The sequence below is a fragment of the Capsella rubella genome, unplaced genomic scaffold (genome assembly GCF_000375325.1).
Source record: "Capsella rubella cultivar Monte Gargano unplaced genomic scaffold, Caprub1_0 scaffold_2, whole genome shotgun sequence".
Taxonomy (NCBI): domain Eukaryota; kingdom Viridiplantae; phylum Streptophyta; class Magnoliopsida; order Brassicales; family Brassicaceae; genus Capsella; species Capsella rubella.
The window spans coordinates 12,623,258-12,642,175 of record NW_006238922.1 but is presented as its reverse complement, the minus strand read 5'-3'; the positions used below and the strand labels follow the sequence as shown (position 1 = coordinate 12,642,175).

At 36.7% G+C, this 18,918-nt stretch overlaps 3 protein-coding genes and 1 long non-coding RNA gene across 5 annotated transcripts; 2 read left to right on the top strand and 2 right to left on the bottom strand.

The window, feature by feature from the left end:
- Nucleotides 1-4,185: 4,185 nt before the first annotated feature.
- Nucleotides 4,186-7,768, top strand: LOC17896066 (probable receptor-like serine/threonine-protein kinase At5g57670). 2 transcript variants are annotated; one of them, XM_023787250.1, is made up of 10 exons: nucleotides 4,186-4,538; nucleotides 4,633-4,730; nucleotides 4,841-5,093; nucleotides 5,210-5,911; nucleotides 5,996-6,244; nucleotides 6,328-6,491; nucleotides 6,570-6,649; nucleotides 6,732-6,879; nucleotides 6,966-7,118; nucleotides 7,201-7,768. In XM_023787250.1, the coding sequence occupies exons 1-10, from the start codon at nucleotides 4,364-4,366 to the stop codon at nucleotides 7,444-7,446; spliced, it is 2,268 nt and encodes a 755-aa protein (XP_023643018.1). In that variant the 5' UTR covers nucleotides 4,186-4,363; the 3' UTR covers nucleotides 7,447-7,768. The 2 variants fall into 2 exon arrangements, with proteins under 2 accessions (XP_023643018.1, XP_023643017.1); XM_023787249.1 differs by having other exon boundaries at nucleotides 5,201-5,911.
- A 146-nt stretch (nucleotides 7,769-7,914) lies between these two features.
- On the bottom strand, nucleotides 7,915-12,398 carry LOC17895434. Its single transcript, XM_023787248.1, has 5 exons — nucleotides 12,266-12,398; nucleotides 9,287-11,818; nucleotides 8,956-9,181; nucleotides 8,518-8,600; nucleotides 7,915-8,322 (listed from the first exon to the last, which is right to left on the bottom strand). Exons 2-5 carry the CDS (start codon nucleotides 11,780-11,782, stop codon nucleotides 8,218-8,220), a joined length of 2,910 nt encoding a protein of 969 aa, XP_023643016.1. The 5' UTR covers nucleotides 11,783-11,818; nucleotides 12,266-12,398; the 3' UTR covers nucleotides 7,915-8,217.
- A 786-nt stretch (nucleotides 12,399-13,184) lies between these two features.
- LOC17895234 (probable methyltransferase PMT10) lies at nucleotides 13,185-16,342 on the top strand. The gene is made up of 9 exons (XM_006301503.2): nucleotides 13,185-14,058; nucleotides 14,123-14,272; nucleotides 14,369-14,639; nucleotides 14,740-14,850; nucleotides 14,937-15,096; nucleotides 15,231-15,488; nucleotides 15,566-15,688; nucleotides 15,783-15,860; nucleotides 15,969-16,342. Exons 1-9 carry the CDS (start codon nucleotides 13,444-13,446, stop codon nucleotides 16,165-16,167), a joined length of 1,965 nt encoding a protein of 654 aa, XP_006301565.1. The 5' UTR covers nucleotides 13,185-13,443; the 3' UTR covers nucleotides 16,168-16,342.
- A 249-nt stretch (nucleotides 16,343-16,591) lies between these two features.
- LOC17895895 lies at nucleotides 16,592-18,668 on the bottom strand. The gene is made up of 4 exons (XR_002834981.1): nucleotides 18,536-18,668; nucleotides 18,348-18,421; nucleotides 18,140-18,208; nucleotides 16,592-18,003 (listed from the first exon to the last, which is right to left on the bottom strand). It is a non-coding gene; the product is annotated as an uncharacterized LOC17895895 (long non-coding RNA).
- Nucleotides 18,669-18,918: the final 250 nt, after the last annotated feature.

The following is an 18,918-nucleotide window of genomic DNA, read 5'->3' as shown; positions in this document are numbered from 1 at the left end:
TCCGAGGTCGCCACGTGGTTATGGTCAACTCAACTAAGCGACAAGGTCAAACCCCTTTTAATGAACACAATATCCCTCAAGGGCATATATGTCTTCTAGCTCGTTCTGCCAACTTCTCCATTTTTTTTCTTTACTTTATATACACCATAAATCTAAATTATTGGTTCTATTATTGCATCCATATTATCATTTTTTTTTTCCTTTTCATGATTAAGAAAAAGGAGGGATATAATAATACAGTAAGTTTTCAAAAATATTATTAAAGTTTCAGTAGTTGACGACATAAGTTTAATAATATTACACTATCAAAAGTTTAATGTTCCTAATAAAAGAAAAAGGTATAATTTTCCTACAAAGCATATACTGTATAGCTTCATAGGTCTAAATTTATCATAAGTTCTAGTATGCTATAGAAAATCTATAACAGTCTGCGTGTTACATACTTACATATAAAAATAAAAATAAATTATATTCTAGATACACATGTCATATTATCATAAAATTACCATATTAGAATCGAGCTGTTTTAAATTACGTTAGATAAAAACAAGTTTTCTCCTTGTGCCATTTTTGGATATATACAAGAATTTAAAAGATAAGAATTTTAAAGGATAGTAAGATATTACATGGGCCGAATACATGGCTCCTTTTTTTGGGCCTTAAATATCTATATTATCGAGAAAGAGAATATCTATATCCAGAATATGGAATAAGGCCCAATTTCAGTGCTAACTTACTAAGCCCATTTCGGCACCACCTATGACTATATAATACACGACTGAAACGTTAAAATTTAAGAATGCATAGTAATCTTAATAAGAATATATAGAATTCACGTGCATGGACCAAGAACAATACCAACCTCTATAAATAGATGTGACAATAAATTATAAGCATCAAAATTGTGACACGTAAACAAGCCAGATATATATGTTGTTACAATAAAAAGGTCTTATTCAATCACAAAATCTATTGAATTTAACAACTTTTAATTATGTTGTAACCAAAATATTATTTTTCTTCTATATTTTCTTCTTCGTTATATATTTCGCCAAGAAAAAAAGAGAGAGAGAGAGAGTTTAATACGTAGGTAGAAGCATCTCAGTTCCTAGTAGGTCCAAAAGCAATCATTTTAGCCCCTCCAGTGATCACCAACAAAAAAAAAGAAGAACGAGTTTTTCAATGACTTCCATCAACAAGTTAGAGAAACATCAACGTCATGCATGTTGCAGAGATTAATTTGTTAATATATCGTGGTCATTTTTGTTACTGATTCTTTTTGTTCAGTGCAAATAGTCGAATTTAATCATCCACATCATTCTAGTTTTGTTACTGATTAATGTTTGTTTCTTCAACCATGCAATTAGGGGGTTTTTATATTATTTATGGTTGATGTAAAAAATTATTATATTTAATGTAGATATTTTAGGTTAATGTCCATTGTCATTTCGTCTTCAGTATGAGTTAATGATCAATTAAAGAATACACGTATTCTCTATCATTGAGGGTACTACTATATAATATAGAAATTTATTTAAAGGAAGTAATCAATGAAAGGTAAGATAAATAAGTGGCCAAAAATATCATCATCATTTAAATTTCGTTATTTTTGCTACACATTTAATCCTATTAAATTGCCCTAACTGTGACATGCATGTCCGTGGTGTAGCTCTCCTTAGTTTTAAATGTAGTATTATTTTTTTTTTTTTGGACAAAAATGTAGTATTATTTATGGTCATGATTTTTCTTTTTGCTTATGAATTATTATTGTCATGATTCACGCTTCTTTGCGTTTTTTTTCTTTTTTGTGTGGACAATATAAAGTATCTCATTAATTATCAGTTTAAATTTGAAACAACTGATCAAGTCAAAATACCAATAACTCGAACAAGCTCATTTGATCAAACAAATCGAATCAAAATTTCTTGATATATATAAAAAATCATTCCATCTTGATTTTGCCAACAAAAGTTTCTATAGTCAAAATGTATTTTGTATCATTTGGACCAACCATAGGACCAAGGGTATATAACTACACATTTGGAAAACCGTTCAAAGAATTGTCCCCAGAATTAAAAATATATTCGGAAAACTCGAATATCGTATACTATTGTATAGAAAAATATGGAGTATGATCATAATTTAGGGTTAGTACGTACAAAGCTTGTAATCAGTTCCTCCATTTTTATAGTAATAAAAAGGCTAACATTTAAAGAATTCGGCTCCCAAAAATCATGCGAATTATTGGAGCACGGTCTTTTGATTCGATGTATTAACTAGAAATTTTACAAGACAAGTTGCAATTATTTAATAGAGAAAATGATTGATGATTGGGTTTAATATAATAAACACTAATTAAGACTTAAGTTAGAAAAATATATATGAGAGAGATACGTAATAAGATCGAGTGGCGTTGTCGTGGCAGAAACAAAAGTATCACACCAACTGAAGAGTCTACGTTTCCTTATCTTCTGGTTTATGTTTTTGATCTCTCTCAGACTCAGTTTGTTGCCACTTTCATTTCTCATCCACTACGCCATTAAATTATTCAACCTTATGGGTTAAATATTACCAAACATTATATATACTTGCACTTTTTTTTCATTTGTTTCTGATCTCCCTTATTAATTTCATCTTCAATATTGAATGTAACTTTTTAACAAAAGAAAAAAATATTGAATGTAACTTACGTGTTTTGGTATTTAGTGTTTTTTGTTTATCAGTCCTGGCTTGGTCAATGAACTATAAAATTCACTTTTGTTTCAAGTTCTGAAAACATATATTCAACCGGTTAAAACTCCCTTGAGTTTTCTCTCAAAATAATAAGAGAGTGAGCTTTCTGTAAAACCTAAAATTAGATAACATATATAAAAAATATAAGCATTTTTTCTTTATTTATGAAGAGTGTTAAATTAGAAATATATCTTGTAAGAAATCAAATCTAAAACCGAAATTTAGGTACCATGATTGAGCAAATAACAATCACTAGCTTAATGTTTGAATTCGGTTCATATATTATATACCCCACCACTAAAATTTTCAAGGGTCTTTTAATATAAATCATATATAGTCCATAATTAAATTATTTTAATAAATATTTTCTTGAAAATATAAACAAATTGAGAAAAAAATAAAGTAAGATAGGGGTCGAATGACTAAAATGAGGTAGACGGTGACGCATGCCTTTCGGAATTAGTTGGCGTGTCGTTTCTCGCTACTAAAACGGCAGGTATTCCGTTACTTACTATACTTCCCTCCATAATAACTAACTCACCTTGTCCGGGCATGAGAAACGGCGTTAACTGACGTTACGAATACTTTTATTTTTAACGCCGTCGTCGTCTAATTACGTAATTAATGTTGTGTACGTTACCTGATGCACCGGTAAGCATGTTAGGAAAGGTCTTCTTCCGTTATGCTGACGTGTATATCTGCTGATATTGACACGTGTAGGTTGTTGTTGGAAGGATCACATGACATGAGCGTTTTGTTTTTCTTTTTTTACTTCGGGCCGGACATGTTTGAGCCACGAAACGGGCTATTTTTCACCGACCCATTCTGGATGCAGTCAGATTTTATTTCCCTTTTTATTATAATTTTTTACCATTTCAATTATTATTTATTTCTTTATAAATAACTTTTGTAACAACCTATATCACTTTTTATGGTCCCATATTTTATATTATATTTTTCTGATGTGAAAATGTTATATATTTAAGTAATTTTATGCTCCAAAGTCCAAACTGATAAGAAAAAAAAAGTTTGAGGTATGTTCATATGAAATAAAGTCAGAATCCAAAACTTACAATGATCAATATAGGATAAAATGTTAGATAATTCCTTTTTTTTTATGATACATGTTTTGAATTCATATTAAGGAGAAAACTGTTTCCCATTTATGGTATTTTGTTGTATAATTTGTTCGAATTAGCAAAAATTAATAATAAGAACATTATTGTGTTCTGTCAATTGGTTTATTCACACAATGCACACAGTGAGACTATGTCAAAATTGGAAAAAGAAAAAATGATTTTATACTGTGAAGTAGGGTTTAGAAAATCATTTTATCATTGAAAATTAAAAGAAATAAGATGGCTGGCTGCCTTGTCTTGTGACGAGCATCAAAAGCAAAACCAAACCTGCGGTTAAAACTTAAGCCTCTGCAGGTAGATAGAGATAGAGAGAGAGAGAGATAGAGAGAGAAAGATCCTGTCTTTGTTTGGTTTTGGGTATATAAATCCTTATTAAGCGATGTTCTTTTGTCTTTCGGAAGAAGCACACGTCAGGAGGAGGATAAAAAGATCACACTTGAAAATTCAGACAACAACCTCTGTCTCTCTGTGAAAAAGGAAGAATCATACAGATGATTGAAGACAGCGGAGAGAAACGGAGCTCCGTCGACGACGTAGCAGAAGTTGGCCGTACGATTCTTGTCGGCGTGAAGCTCGACGCGCCGAGCAGAGAGTTGCTCACTTGGGCTTTGGTTAAAGTCGCTGAGCCTGGTGATACTGTGATCGCTCTTCATATCCTTGGAAATGGTACATTTCTGAGTTTTTCTTAAGGTTTCTGCTGACAAAAAGCTTTGTCTTTTATGATTTTGATACAAATGTCGATTTTGGGGGTTTTGTGTAGAGATTGTTGATCGAGCTGGCAACTCTTCGCTTCTCTCTCTGGTTAAAACATTTGACTCTGTTCTTGACGTTTATGAAGGTTTCTGCAATTTGAAACAGGTAATAACGAAATCAAAACTGTGTTTTTTTTAAAAAAATTTTTGATTCTTTGCTTTACTTCTTCAGATAACAAAAGAACTGAAATGTTGAGTTTTTACCTCTCTTTGTAGGTGGATCTGAAGCTGAAGCTATGTCGTGGTTCCTGTGCTCGAAAGATTATAGTTCGAGAAGCGAAATCGTTTTCTGCATCGAAAGTTTTAGTTGGGATTTCAAAAAGTCACCACACGATTCGTTCATCAGCTTCCGTAGCCAAGTACATAGCCAAGAAACTTTCAAAGGATTGTTGGGTTATTGCTGTTAACAATGGTAAAATCATGTTCCAGAAAGAAGGTTCTCCATTATCTACCACTAATCAGTCTCAAGGTTTGACCTTTTTCTCCACCAAGTTTATACATTTTTCATTTTTGTATCTGAAAGATTTGGTCTTAGGTGAGTGGTTGCATAATTGGGTTTTGAAAATTTTGTCATAGGAAAAGAAGATGTTCGAAGGATTACTTTGTTGAATGTGCTTCAAAGATCTGTTACTTTGAATAAGACTACTAAAGTAGTTAGCCATTCCGAGGAAGATTCCAAGGAGGATGATGAGGTTCAATCCAGTGGCCAGAATCTACGGCAAGCCTTAGCTGCTGCCCGTTTTGAGAATTGCGCTGTTTGTGGTTCGAATTCTTTGTCTCCAAACGATACAACGACTCCTGGAAAGTTATCTGGAGCTTCAGATTTTGAAAGGAGTGAAGACGATGGTGATGATGAGTGTCACAAAGAATTGGAGATTGTACCTGTGAATGGTCCAGAAGATACAGGTGGTTCTGTAACGATGTTGGTTAGGAAATTGCCTGAATCTAGGCCAGGTTGGCCTTTGCTTCGTCGTGCTGTTTCTACATTAGGACAGTCTGTTACTCCTCATAGATCTTTGTCCAAACAGATACCGGTAGTTCAATGGGCTCTGAAGCTTCCTCCGAGGGAGAGTAAGGAACTTGGTTATGATTCTTCTGAAGATAATCTGTCAAGCTTAAACACAATTGTTCCATTTGGTATCAACTCTATCACCAAGAAGTCTTTTCCTGACAATAGTCCAAGAAAATTGCCGGAGGAATTAGAGGGACTGTTTGAGAGGTTCTCTTCAACTTGCCGGTTTTTCAAGTACAAGGAACTCGTTTCACTCACATCGAATTTTTCAGCTGGTTGGTCCTTCTCTCATTTACTTATATGAATGACATGTTGAAAAATTTCAAGCCTTATAACTAAGAAATTCAATCTGATTTCAGATAATTTCATTGGAAGAGGAGGCAGCAGCCGGGTTTTTAGAGGTTGTTTGTCCAATGGGAGAGTGGTTGCTGTGAAAATTCTCAAGCAAACCGAAGATGTCTTGAATGATTTCGTGGCTGAGATTGAGATCATCACAACATTACACCATAAGAATATTATCTCTCTCTTAGGATTTTGCTTTGAAGACCATAACCTATTACTTGTATACAATTATCTCTCAAGAGGAAGCCTCGAAGAGAACCTTCACGGTACTTTTTAGACAAGCCCTTCTTACCTTTTTAGAGATTCTACTTTGATCATGGATCTAACTAGTGCTTGGTATTATAACCAGGAAACAAAAAAGATCCGCATGCATTTTGTTGGAGCGAGAGGTATAAAGTAGCTGTGGGAGTGGCCGAGGCATTGAACTATCTGCATAACAGTGCTTCACAACCCGTCATCCACAGAGATGTTAAGTCGTCAAATATACTATTATCTGATGATTTTGAGCCACAGGTAAAAACAAATATCTATTGGTTTTTCATATGTCAAAGAGGCAAGAATACTAAAAAGATATGTATACCTTGTTCCCAGCTTTCTGATTTTGGGCTTGCAAGGTGGGCGTCTATATCTACAACTCATATGATTTGCTCTGACGTCGCGGGAACCTTTGGGTATGGAATAATCTGTTTTTTTGCTGATGTTAATGAGAGTTCTTGGAAATGTTCTTATGGTAAGCTTCTGTTCTTGTTGCAGATACCTGGCGCCAGAGTACTTCATGTATGGTAAGGTAAATGATAAGATAGATGTCTATGCATTCGGAGTTGTTCTCCTCGAGCTACTTTCTGGAAGAAAACCGATTAGCAGCGGATGTCCAAAAGGACAAGAGAGCCTTGTCATGTGGGTATGTATTTCTGCATACTGATTAAGTCAAAACAAGCTTTTTCTAGGCTCTCATTGAAAATAAGTATCTATAATGGTCATGTACAGGCCAAACCTATTCTAGATGATGGAAAGTATTCCCAGTTATTAGACCCGAGTTTGCGGGATAACAACAACAATAAAGACCAAATGCAGAGGATGGCATTAGCTGCTACTCTTTGTATTCGACGTAGCCCTCAAGCTAGACCGAAAATGAGCATTGTAAGTCAAGTTTATAATCTACTAGCCTTTTCTCTTCATAGCTCTATGTAGTAATTATCTTAACCAATGTGGAATGATGCAGGTCTTAAAGCTGCTTAAAGGCGATGAAGACACGCATGAGTGGGCACGTCAACAAGTGAGTAGTTCATCAGGGGAGTCAAAGATGCTCAAGGATGAGCAATGCCAAAGATCTAACTTGCAAACACACCTTAATGTAGCGCTTCTTGACGTCGAAGATGACTCTATCTCCATGGGAAGCATTGAGCAAGGCGTCTCTGTTGAGGATTATCTAAAAGGCAGGACAAGCCGTTCGTCGAGCTTCGACTAAAAGGCCCATTTTCACTGAAACTATTGTGTGTGTGTTTGTACATATGAAAGGGTCTTCTTTGAAAATGGGTGGGTGGTGGATTTGCGGGGTTCTTTTTAACCCTCCTTTCTCACCTGTTTAGGAACTGTAATTGTAGTTTTTAATTGTTTGGGGTGTATTTTGCATTTTCCGGCAAGTCTTTTTTGGGGAAACTGCTTATAGCTGCGGTGACAATAACTAAAGTGAAATGCTTGTAATTGGGAATTTGGGAGCAAAGAAAAGAGTGCTTGTAATTGTCTTCATTAGGAATAAAAGAAAGAAATCGTTTTTTGTTTTTCTGTAACAGTTTACACTTATTTTCTCGTATTTGAATGGGTTTGAATAGAATACAACACTTACTAGTACAAATCATTTTTTCTAGTGGCAACTGACAAGTGTGTGGAGTATTATACAAGTTGCTTTCTGGGGTGAAACACAGTGAGTATTTGTGTGTAAAACAGACCCATAAATGAAATTTTGGTTTTTTGGCCTTTCTTCAATTTGTCAGTTCGCTTCCACAAGCTAAGAGTATAATGCTACAGTTTACAAATCAAGATATGCAGATTACTACACATATCTGCAGCTCTCAATATGAAGTCAGAAACTACTACTACTACAGTAAAAACCTAAAAGAAGCCTTGAGATAGCAAAGACGGATCTTGTAGGATCTCTCCTTTTGCTTCATATCCAAGACTTTATTATAGAGTCTTGAGTTTCACTTAAAATGTACTTTAAGAGCAGTGTCGTGCCTCGTTACTTGTTGCCTACAATATCTATGCACTCTCTAGCATCAACTAACAAATTGGTCAACCGTTGTTCATGCAGCCAGGGTTTGAATGCACCTTCAAGAACTATGTTCTGCAAAAGAAGCAAACAAACCACAAAAAAGACATTTAATCCATGGCAAATACAACTCTTACATTCATTTTGTTATATTGATAAAATAATGCATTCAAGATTTTATGGTAGCAAGAGGGTTTCAAGAGACCAATGCACACTCACATGCTGTAGCCAAAAAATAAAAATAAAAATCAATGGAACAGAAAACTCTACCTCCAAATAAAAGAAAAACCCGCGCAGCAGGTTTAAAGCTCTAGGAAGATCCTTCTGATAACGATGATACTTCTTGTTGAAATCTGCAGAATCAAACGGAAGTAAACTGAATATGTTTGCAATCAGAGTATATGTTTAGTGGAAAGCAAAAGTAACTACAGGACATGGTGAATAAAATTCCACCCAAGAAAGTGTCACGAATGGAATAAATCATTTTAGCAATACTCAGATTATAATAATAAGCAGATATCCCAACAAGTGTGTGAATATCCTATAAGAGATGTATGATTTGCATAAATGTAAGAACGCCTTCAGCAAGCTTTCCTAGTTAGCTGACTGAGCCTCAAACTAGCCTTACATAGGGCAAAAACTTATTAATCTTGGAGAAGATAGTTCAACACACTACACATCCACAAGAACACAGTTAACAGTTTGTACCTGTATACTTTTCGAGATATGACGGTGCCAATTGGTCTTCAACATTATATTCAATCTCTCTTCCATCTCGTAACTGCCTAGACCGAGTCAATGGTCTCTTGAGTGATGCCTCATGATAAAGCCTCAAGTACTCTTTTTCATCATAGGGATTTCTGAGAATTTCGATTAGCTTCTTGCTAAAGGAAGAGTTGAATATATCATCAGGTTCAGTACCATCTTCAAGATCCTTGGAAAACATTATAACAAAATGAAAAATGTCAACATAGAAAAATAAGAAACAATCAGAAAAGACAGATTTCAAATAGAAGTCAGAGAATGAAAGTATTCATACTATCACTCTGCCGTCTTTCGTTGCCTCGAACGGGGATTTGCCTCCATCCCGGAAGGGGTAATCACTGACTGCAATAATATCAGGATCTGACAAACGCGCTCCATCTTTCACTTTCACAGGTTTTACTTGTCGATCTGACTGAACGATGGTAATGGAAGTTCTCAGATAAGCCACGTAATATGAATAGCTTTTATCCATTGACGATAACTCATTTTCCTTCCTGGGAGGTAAGAAACCGTGAAATAACTCGCCTCTGACATGACCTCTAGACTTTGATTCATTATTGTGCTTACTCACAGGGATCTTCCTTTGCTGCAAAGCCTCTCGTTTCCTTCGTTGGGTATCTTTGGTGTTAACCACTGGGATGCTCTTTGAAATCAAGTTATGATCTGATCTCCCAATTTCAGTTTTCAGTCTCTTTGAAGCTCTCAAAATCTTCTGAGACTCATCATTTCTCGAATGCTTCAATATGATGTCTTTCTTGGCCAGAGAAATTTTCCTTCCACGTGGAACGTTTCCGTTCTTTTCTTGGAAGTTTCTGACATAACTTGTAGGCTTTAATTCAATAGTGTTATTGGCTACAGAAATTTTCCTTCCACGTGCAGCATCTCCGTTCTTTTGTTTGGTGTCTCCTCTGGCATAGCTTGTAGGCTTTAATTCAATAGACTTCTTGGCTACAGAACTCTTTCTTCCACGTCGACCATCTCCTTTCTTTTGTTGGGTTTCTTTGATCCTTAAACCAGTCCTCAAAATCGAATTACTATCTGCTCTACCATTCTCAGTCTTTAACCTCTTAGATACACTAGAAATCGTAGGAGACTTCGCCTTTCTTCCTGCTCTACTCTTCTCGATTATAACTGCTCTGCCTTTACTTCTATCAGATGTTTCATGATCGACATTGTACATAATACGCACTGGAGAACTACCCCTCACATTGTCATCAAACATATATAGCTTCCCGATTTCACTAAAATGTGTCAAGTACTTTTTATATTCCAAATCATGAACCAAACCGGAATCGCAATGATCAGCACAAACAATCTGCATATTGGCTCTATTGGTTTTGCCATCTTTAGCTAAAGCATCATCCCCTGATGCATTCACTTCACCACAAAGAGCCAGCATTCTACCACCAACTTCATCTGTGTCTGTGTCTGTGGCTGACTCAATCTCAATTATTTCCTTCTTCACAATTGTCTGAGTCACCGCAGACTTGTTCGGGTTCTTACCTAAACCATCATTCTCGGCACCACAAAGAGCCAGCATTCTACCACCAACTTCATCTGTATCTGAGTCTGACTCAATCTCAATTATTTCCTGCTTCACAATGGTCTCAGCCACCTCAGACTTTGTAGGGTTCTTAGCTAAAGTATCATTACCTGATGCATTCACTTCACCTAGAGCCAGCAATGGACCACCAATATCATCTATACTTGACTCAATCTTTATTTCTTTCTTCACAATTGTCTTAGCCACCGCAGAATCCTTCGGGTTCTTTACGAAAACATCATCCCCTGATGCATTCTCGGTACCACAAGGAGCCAGCATTCTACCACCAACTTCATCTGTATCTGAGTCTGACTCAATCTCAATTATTTCCTGCTTCATAATGGTCTCAGCCACCTCAGACTTTTTAGGGTTCTTAGCTAAAGTATCATTACCTGATGCATTCACTTCACCAGGGGCCAGCAACGGACCACCAACTTCATCTATACTTGACTCAATCTTTATTTCTCTCTTCACAGTTGTCTTAGCCACCGCAGAATTCTTCGGGTTCTTTACTAAAACATCATCCCCTGATGCATTCTCGGCACCACAAAGAGCCAGCATTCTACCACCAACTTCATCTGTATCTGAGTCTGACTCAATCTCAATTATTTCCTGCTTCATAATGGTCTCAGCCACCTCAGACTTTTTAGGGTTCTTAGCTAAAGTATCATTACCTGATGCATTCACTTCACCAAGGGCCAGCAATGGACCAGCAACTTCATCTATACTTGACTCAATCTTTATTTCTCTCTTCACAATTGTCTTAGCCATCGTAGGGTTCTTTACTAAAACATCATCCCCTGATGCATTCTCGGCACCACAAGGAGCCAGCATCCTACCACCAACTTCATCAGTATATGTGTCTGACTCGATCTCAATTACTTCCTCCTTCACAGTGGTCTTAACCACAGCATCAGCAGACTTCTTGGGGGACTTAGCTAAAGCATCATCCCTTGATGCATCGATTTTGATACAAAGAGCCAGCATTCTACGGACAACTTCATCAATATCTGACTCAAACTTTATTTCCTTCTTCACAATGGTCTTAGCCACAGCAGACTTATTTGGGTTCTTAGCTAAAGTATCATCCCCTGGAGCATTCTCTTCAACACAAAGAGTCAACATTCCACCACCAACTTCATCTGTATCTGTATCTGACTCAATCTCAATTATTTCCTTGTTCACAATTGTCTTAGCCAGGGCAGAATTCTTTAAGTTCCTCTTCATATTCAACTTAGCGGGCTATAACTCAATTCGATCCTGAAACAATCAGTTAAGGAAGTAAAAAAAAAAACATGAAAATGATCAAACTCGTCGAATCGTGGCAAATGTAAAATACCACAACATTGATCCAGAAAGAAAGGAAAACAACAAAATCACAATCCAGTACCTCAACCCTATAGTCTGCCGTTAAATTTGCCTAAAGTATCCCCAAGGTAAGAACTTTACTTCAAACAGGAATAGTTCATTCACACACAAAACACTTACCACATCAGTCAAATCTAAGCTCACAAGTTAGTACACACATTCACATAACACAGTCTACTCTAAGTTCGGGTCTTTAAATTCATGAAACTCGAGCATTCAAAGAACAAATAAAGCAAATATAAGTTAGAAATTCAATACCCAGAAACCCAATTGTAACGAGACGAAAAAAGAAAAAGAAGAAGAAGACTGAAATTTTCCAAAATTGGTCTCGCTAACTTACCTGAAATTTGTTGGACAGCCAAGCAAAGAATCGACCCAGAACCCCAATTACACAACAATTCTCCGACAAGTTTTCCGATAAGAAAAGCCCTAGCATTTATTATTTTCCCCCGCATTCGTTGGTACAGCTCGCCGAATTGGAAACTCACCGGAAGTAGTAATGTAGCCATAAAATGCATGTTTCGAATAAAATCGTAAGCCGTTCCGTACCGTTAATCTCTAAATATATACCATACGCGCTCTTTTTATGTAATTAACCCAAATTATTAACAATCTAATCTCTCTCTTCTTAAGTATTTTAAATGGGCCTATAAATAAAGGCTTTTTAAGTCAGAAAGGCCCCGTAGAGACAATTAAAAAGGATTAAAAATACGTTTATAAACAAGCTAAAGTATAAAACACATTCTCTACGGTAAACAAGTACTGTATATAAATTCCATTAGGTTTATATCAACCAGTTCAAATGTTTTACATAATAACTAAGAAACGCAAATTACATTATTCTATCTTCGAGATGTGTTATATATTTTCTTATTTTACTGCTTATATAAATAATATCTCACTATTTTTTAATTGGTACGAACGCACTCTTTCAAGCACGTGAGAGCATGTGGTTGATAAGCAATGGTACGAGACTCTCTCTCTCTCTCTCTCTCAAAGTCAGCAAGTCAACAGGAATACCTAACTGAAACTTAATAACCATTATCTCATACTCTAACCAATTACATTGAAGTTTATTTAAAAAATAAAATAAAAGACAGTGTAGGTGGTAACTGAGTTGTCTTGACCAAAATCTGTAATTTATTTCCATTTGTGGAAAAAAATAGATTCAAACCATAGGCTATAAAAAAGTTGGATAGTAATAAGGTAGTAATTAGGTTTATAATAATAATACGTTGATTATTTATTGCTTAATCTGTACACTTCTTCTTCTTCTTCTTCTTCTTCTCCTTGTGTTATTATATTGTCTTCATGCGACTCATCATCGTGTTTCGTCCCTTCATCACTCTCACCTCAATTTCCTCACCACCACAGCCACCGTCGCCGGCGTCTGATCATTAATTTCTCGCAAAGCTCGGCTCGCTGCTGTAAACCTTTGTTCTCTGTTTTTTGCTTGATCTGTTGTGCAATTGATTTTGGTTAGTTAGCGATCAATCAGATCGCCGGCGTTTTTAACCGCCATGAAACTCTCCGACGTTGGATTAGACGTAGTGAAGACTCCGAGATTAGTCAAATTGATTGCTTTCGCGTTTCTCTCCATCTCAACAATTTTCTTATTCAACCACTTCTCAGATTCCTTCTCTTATCCATCTCTTCGTCTTCCCGTCTCTTCCTCCTCCTCCTCAAACATCACCGACGCTATTCAAACCTCCGTTACGGCAGAAGCACCGTCTCCTCCACCGCGCCCGCGTCTCAAGATTTCGCCTCCTCCGCTTCCACCGACAGTGGTGCGGACAGGGATCATCGACGAGAATGGTGCCATGTCTGATTCTTTCGAGATCGGCGGATTCGATCCGGACTCCGTCGACGAGCTTAAATCAGCCACCGGGGATAAAGAAGCGTCGGTGGATAATGATTCAGAAATCGGATTCCGGATTGAAAAATTCAACTTTTGTGATAAGAAGAAGACGGATCACATTCCTTGCTTGGACAATGAAGAAGAGATCACGAGATTGAACAGTAGCGATCGAGGAGAAAAGTACGAGAGACATTGTCCTAAACAGAGCCTCGATTGCTTGATTCCTCCTCCGGATGGCTATAAGAAACCAATCCCATGGCCACAAAGCAGAGACAAGGTGAAGTTGTGTGATCAAGCAACTTGGTTCACTGCAAATTTACTAATTGCATTTGTGCTTGCAGATATGGTTCAGTAATGTGCCTCACACACGCTTAGTGGAAGATAAAGGAGGTCAAAATTGGATTAGAAGAGAGAAAGACAAGTTTGTTTTCCCTGGAGGTGGAACTCAATTCATCCATGGTGCTGATCAGTACTTAGACCAGATCTCCCAGGTTTGTTTTTTTTTTTCATTCTCTTTTTTTTTTTGGTTATTTGGCTCAATCTGCTTTTTGTGTTGATCTTATATTCTCTTAGATTGAATTTTGCAGATGATTCCTGGGATTAAGTTTGGAATACACACTCGTGTTGCCTTGGATATTGGCTGTGGTGTGGCGAGCTTCGGTGCCTTTTTGATGCAGCGTAACACTACAACCTTGTCTGTAGCACCAAAAGATGTCCACGAGAATCAGATACAGTTTGCATTGGAGCGCGGCGTGCCTGCAATGGTTGCTGTCTTTGCCACACGGAGATTGTTGTTTCCAAGCCAATCTTTTGAGATGATTCATTGTTCCAGATGCAGAATTAATTGGACCCGCGATGGTTTGTGTCTCCTCTCATAATTTACTCGGTTTTCGCTTCTCCTTTAATGTTGTTTGAGATAGAAACTGACGAAAGCTTTTTATTTGCATGAATTACAAAGATGGGATACTTCTTCTTGAAGTGAATAGAATGCTTAGAGCAGGAGGGTACTTTGTTTGGGCTGCACAACCCGTTTACAAACATGAGGATAACTTGCAAGAGCAGTGGAAAGGTCTATATATTATTCGACAAAGTAATTTCTCTGTTATAAAGTACTAAAAATGGGTGTTGCTTCTGCTCTTCGGTTATGTTTTTCAGAAATGTTAGACCTTACGAACCGAATCTGTTGGGAGCTTATCAAGAAAGAGGGATATATTGCTGTGTGGAGGAAGCCTCTAAACAACAGCTGCTATGTCAATCGTGAAGCTGGAGCAAAGCCTCCTTTGTGTAGATCTGATGATGATCCTGACGATGTTTGGTACATATATGCATCTTAATGTCTAACTTTTGTTTTCGTCCTTCTTGCATAGACAAACTGTGGTAGAACCACCAAATTCTGGGATTGAAACTTTCATAAAATCAAAACTTTGTGGCTATGGTTTCATTTTTCAGGTATGTGAATCTGAAACCGTGTATCACCCGATTACCTGATAATGGTTATGGGGCTAATGTCTCCACATGGCCTGCACGTCTTCATGATCCGCCAGAGCGGTTACAAAGCATCCAAATGGATGCCTATATATCCCGAAAGGAAATTATGAAGGCAGAGTCAAGATTTTGGTTAGAGGTAGTAGAGAGTTATGTGCGGGTTTTCCGGTGGAAGGAGTTCAAGCTGAGGAATGTTCTGGACATGAAAGCTGGTTTTGGAGGGTAACCATCAATCACACCTTTTCTGTTACGGTCATCTCGAAGTTTTGTCTGATCTAGTATTTCTTGATTTTTGGCAGGTTTGCGGCAGCATTAAATGATCTCGGGCTTGACTGTTGGGTGATGAACGTTGTTCCTATTAGTGGATTCAACACCTTGCCAGTTATTTATGACCGTGGGCTTGTTGGAACTATGCATGACTGGTACAGACCGATATATAACCATCTGTTCTTTTGCTTGTAGTCTTACATTACTCACACAAGATGACATCTAAAGCTTTGTGCACTTGTTCTCTAGGTGTGAGCCATTTGACACCTACCCAAGAACCTATGACCTGATACATGCTGCATTTCTCTTCTCTGTTGAGAAGAAGAGGTAAAAACTAAAAAGATTTACGCTTAGTATATTTTCTTGTGCTGAATTCAGATATAAAGGTCAGGAACTTGATCGGGGTGATTTAATTGGGTTTTTTGTGGATCACAGGTGCAACATTACAAATATTATGTTGGAAATGGACCGGATGCTGAGACCGGAAGGAAGGGTTTACATAAGGGATTCACTATCTTTGATGGATCAACTTCAACAAGTGGCTAAAGCCATCGGTTGGACAGCTGGGGTTCATGATACCGGGGAAGGACCTCATGCAAGCGTTAGGATTCTCATCTGCGATAAACGGATGTGAGGAAACAAGATAAAGAATTCGAAGGTGATGATAAGTCTGCTCAAAGCGACAGTCCTGAGTTATATAATTGATACTTGTATGTTGTTCATTTGTTTGTTGATTTGATTGTTGTAGAATGAAGTGTGTTAATAATACCACTTGAGCCATTTTTTACACTAAACAAAAGATTCATTTCCTCAGACAAAGAAAAAAACAGAGAGATGAGTATTGAACACAACAACGTACAGCCAGAACTCAGCCATTTTTTTTGTGTTTTTGTGTTTAAGATTATATAACTGTATTTTGATTGTTAATTCTGCGAGACATTTTCTTTAACTAATTTTTTTAATTTAAGGTTATATCCGAAATACCTCCACAAGACAAAGAAAGAAATGTAAGTGAGACTAGTAAACAAAAAAAAAGAAGAAGAAAGAGACTTTTTAAGAAGAAGAACAAAACCCCTGGAGAAGAAGTGTGTCTAAAGCCATCATTGATCGATAAAAGCTTCATGAAAACCTGAAATAGCAGAACCACAAGTTAATCACACAAACCGAAACCAACAAAACTAAAACATAATTGCTTCCAAAACATAAAATAAGGCCTGGAGATGTAGCATGGAGAAGAATACGCAATGATCAGATCATAATTGCTTCCAAAACACATGCAAGACAAAGAAAGAAACGCAAGGAACAAAACTCAGGTAGATGTAGTAAGAGACCAAGTAGATGTACCACACCAAAATGGACAAACAGGGAAGAGCCCAAGTAGTAACATAAGGTACCTATGTTAAAGACTTAATAACAAAAAAATCAGGCATAAGCAGAAATGCGAATTGCACTAGATAGATAAGAAACTTCGAATGACCTGCATGTTCCAATCATGTGAAACTTCCACTGTCATAGTCTAAAGCTCTCAGGAAACGAAAACACACTTCAAAATACAGGAAGTATAAATCAACAAATTGCATAAGATCCAAGAAGGAAAGAGGAACAGATACCTGAATAACAACATGGCTAGCTTTTTTGCTTAAGAGAAGCTCAGACTTGAAGATGTTCAATGCAAAAAACTAATTTAGCAGACACAACCATCATGAAAAGGAAAGAAAATAAGTACAAACCCATTTAAGTTATGATCATCTTTCATCTGACTGACTGCAAGTAGACTGGAAAGGTTCATAAATCCTGGAAAATACAATAAGACATATAGAGGAGAAATAACAAGAAAAAGGAAACATTCATATGAGATCACTCCTTGAGACAACCAGTGAGGAACTCAATCGCTTACTTCTCTTGAAGTAATTCACAAATAGAAAGAGGCGTAAAAACTAACAACCATGCAACAACAGCAAAAAAAACAAGAAACCAAATATGGGAGCTTAAATGTAAGAATTAATTTCTAGACAAAAAAAGGTCCAAACAGAACTTCTACTCGCATCACCCAAATTCCTATACGAAGACAATGAATTCCCGTCAGAAAGAGAAAACACCATCCCAAACAGAAGTGATTAGCATTTAAACCATAGAAAAATACAGATCATGAAATCAGAAAGACAGTCAAAAAGAAAAAGGAAGATGAAAAACAGATCATATTTCCAAGGAAAAGAGAAGAAACCACCAAGGAAGTAACATAGAAAATGATAGATGAAAAGTTATTCTACCCGTAAAGAAAAAACAATCCATTTTCACGAGAGCATATGTGTAGGATCAAACAAAAGGTAAAAGATTCAGCAAAAGGGAAACAGAGAAAAAGGGAAAGGGGCCAGTAAGTAACCGATGCCTTTCTTCTATAGAACCTCGACTAGTAAAAGAGAAGAGGCCAGTTAGTCTCACTAGGAAGACGAACAATTTTACTCTGAACCTGAAAATCCAATAACATGGCAAAATAATGTTAAAGACTCCCTAGCGGCACAGTCCAAAACTCAGGAAACTAAGATTCAAAATCCATGAAACCAAACATAATGCAGAAATTACCAAAGGGAAAGAGGAACGAATACCTGAAGAAACCACATGTCCAGCCTTGTACATCAGAGGAGCTCAGACTTAAGAGCATACCACCTAAGAGACTTGAAAAAGACATAAACATGGACGTTAGGGAAAACAGATCGGAATATATATAAAAAAAGAGATAGCTGACATATACATTAGGGAAAGAGGAACAAAAACACCTTAATAAACCTGAATAGATGCGAAGTCTTAATAAACCTGAATAGATGCGAAGTAACCAGAAACTCGAATTTATATGCAAACCCTCCCACAAGGCCTTAAACATCTACGATCTAGCAAAAAAAAATTCTGATATAAGAAAACACATTAGCTGATATAAAAACACCAAAGAGATCAAAGGCGTCCTTCAAGATAAACTCAGAACAGAGCATAGTAAAAAGATGTACCACCGAAACCTAAAAAGATGATAGACCAGAATAAAGGTTTATCATATCAGTCCCGGTGCCTCCATGATCTGCATCAAAGAAAGATATATTTTCAGACTTATGTTTACAGAGGAAAAAAGGGGATAAACAGAGAAAAAAAGGGGACAGAGACCGGCTAGTAACAAAAGAAAAGACTTGACTTAAAATATAGATATCAGCATCACTAGGAAGATCAGCAACATTACTTTCAACCTGAAACATCCAAATAAAAGACCAATTAAAACTCCCTGATGGCACAGTCCAAAACTCAAAATCCATGTAGCAAAAACATATGTGTACAGCATAGTGTTGCATCAAAGGAGCTCAGACTTAAGCATAGTAGCATACCACCTAAGAGACTTCCA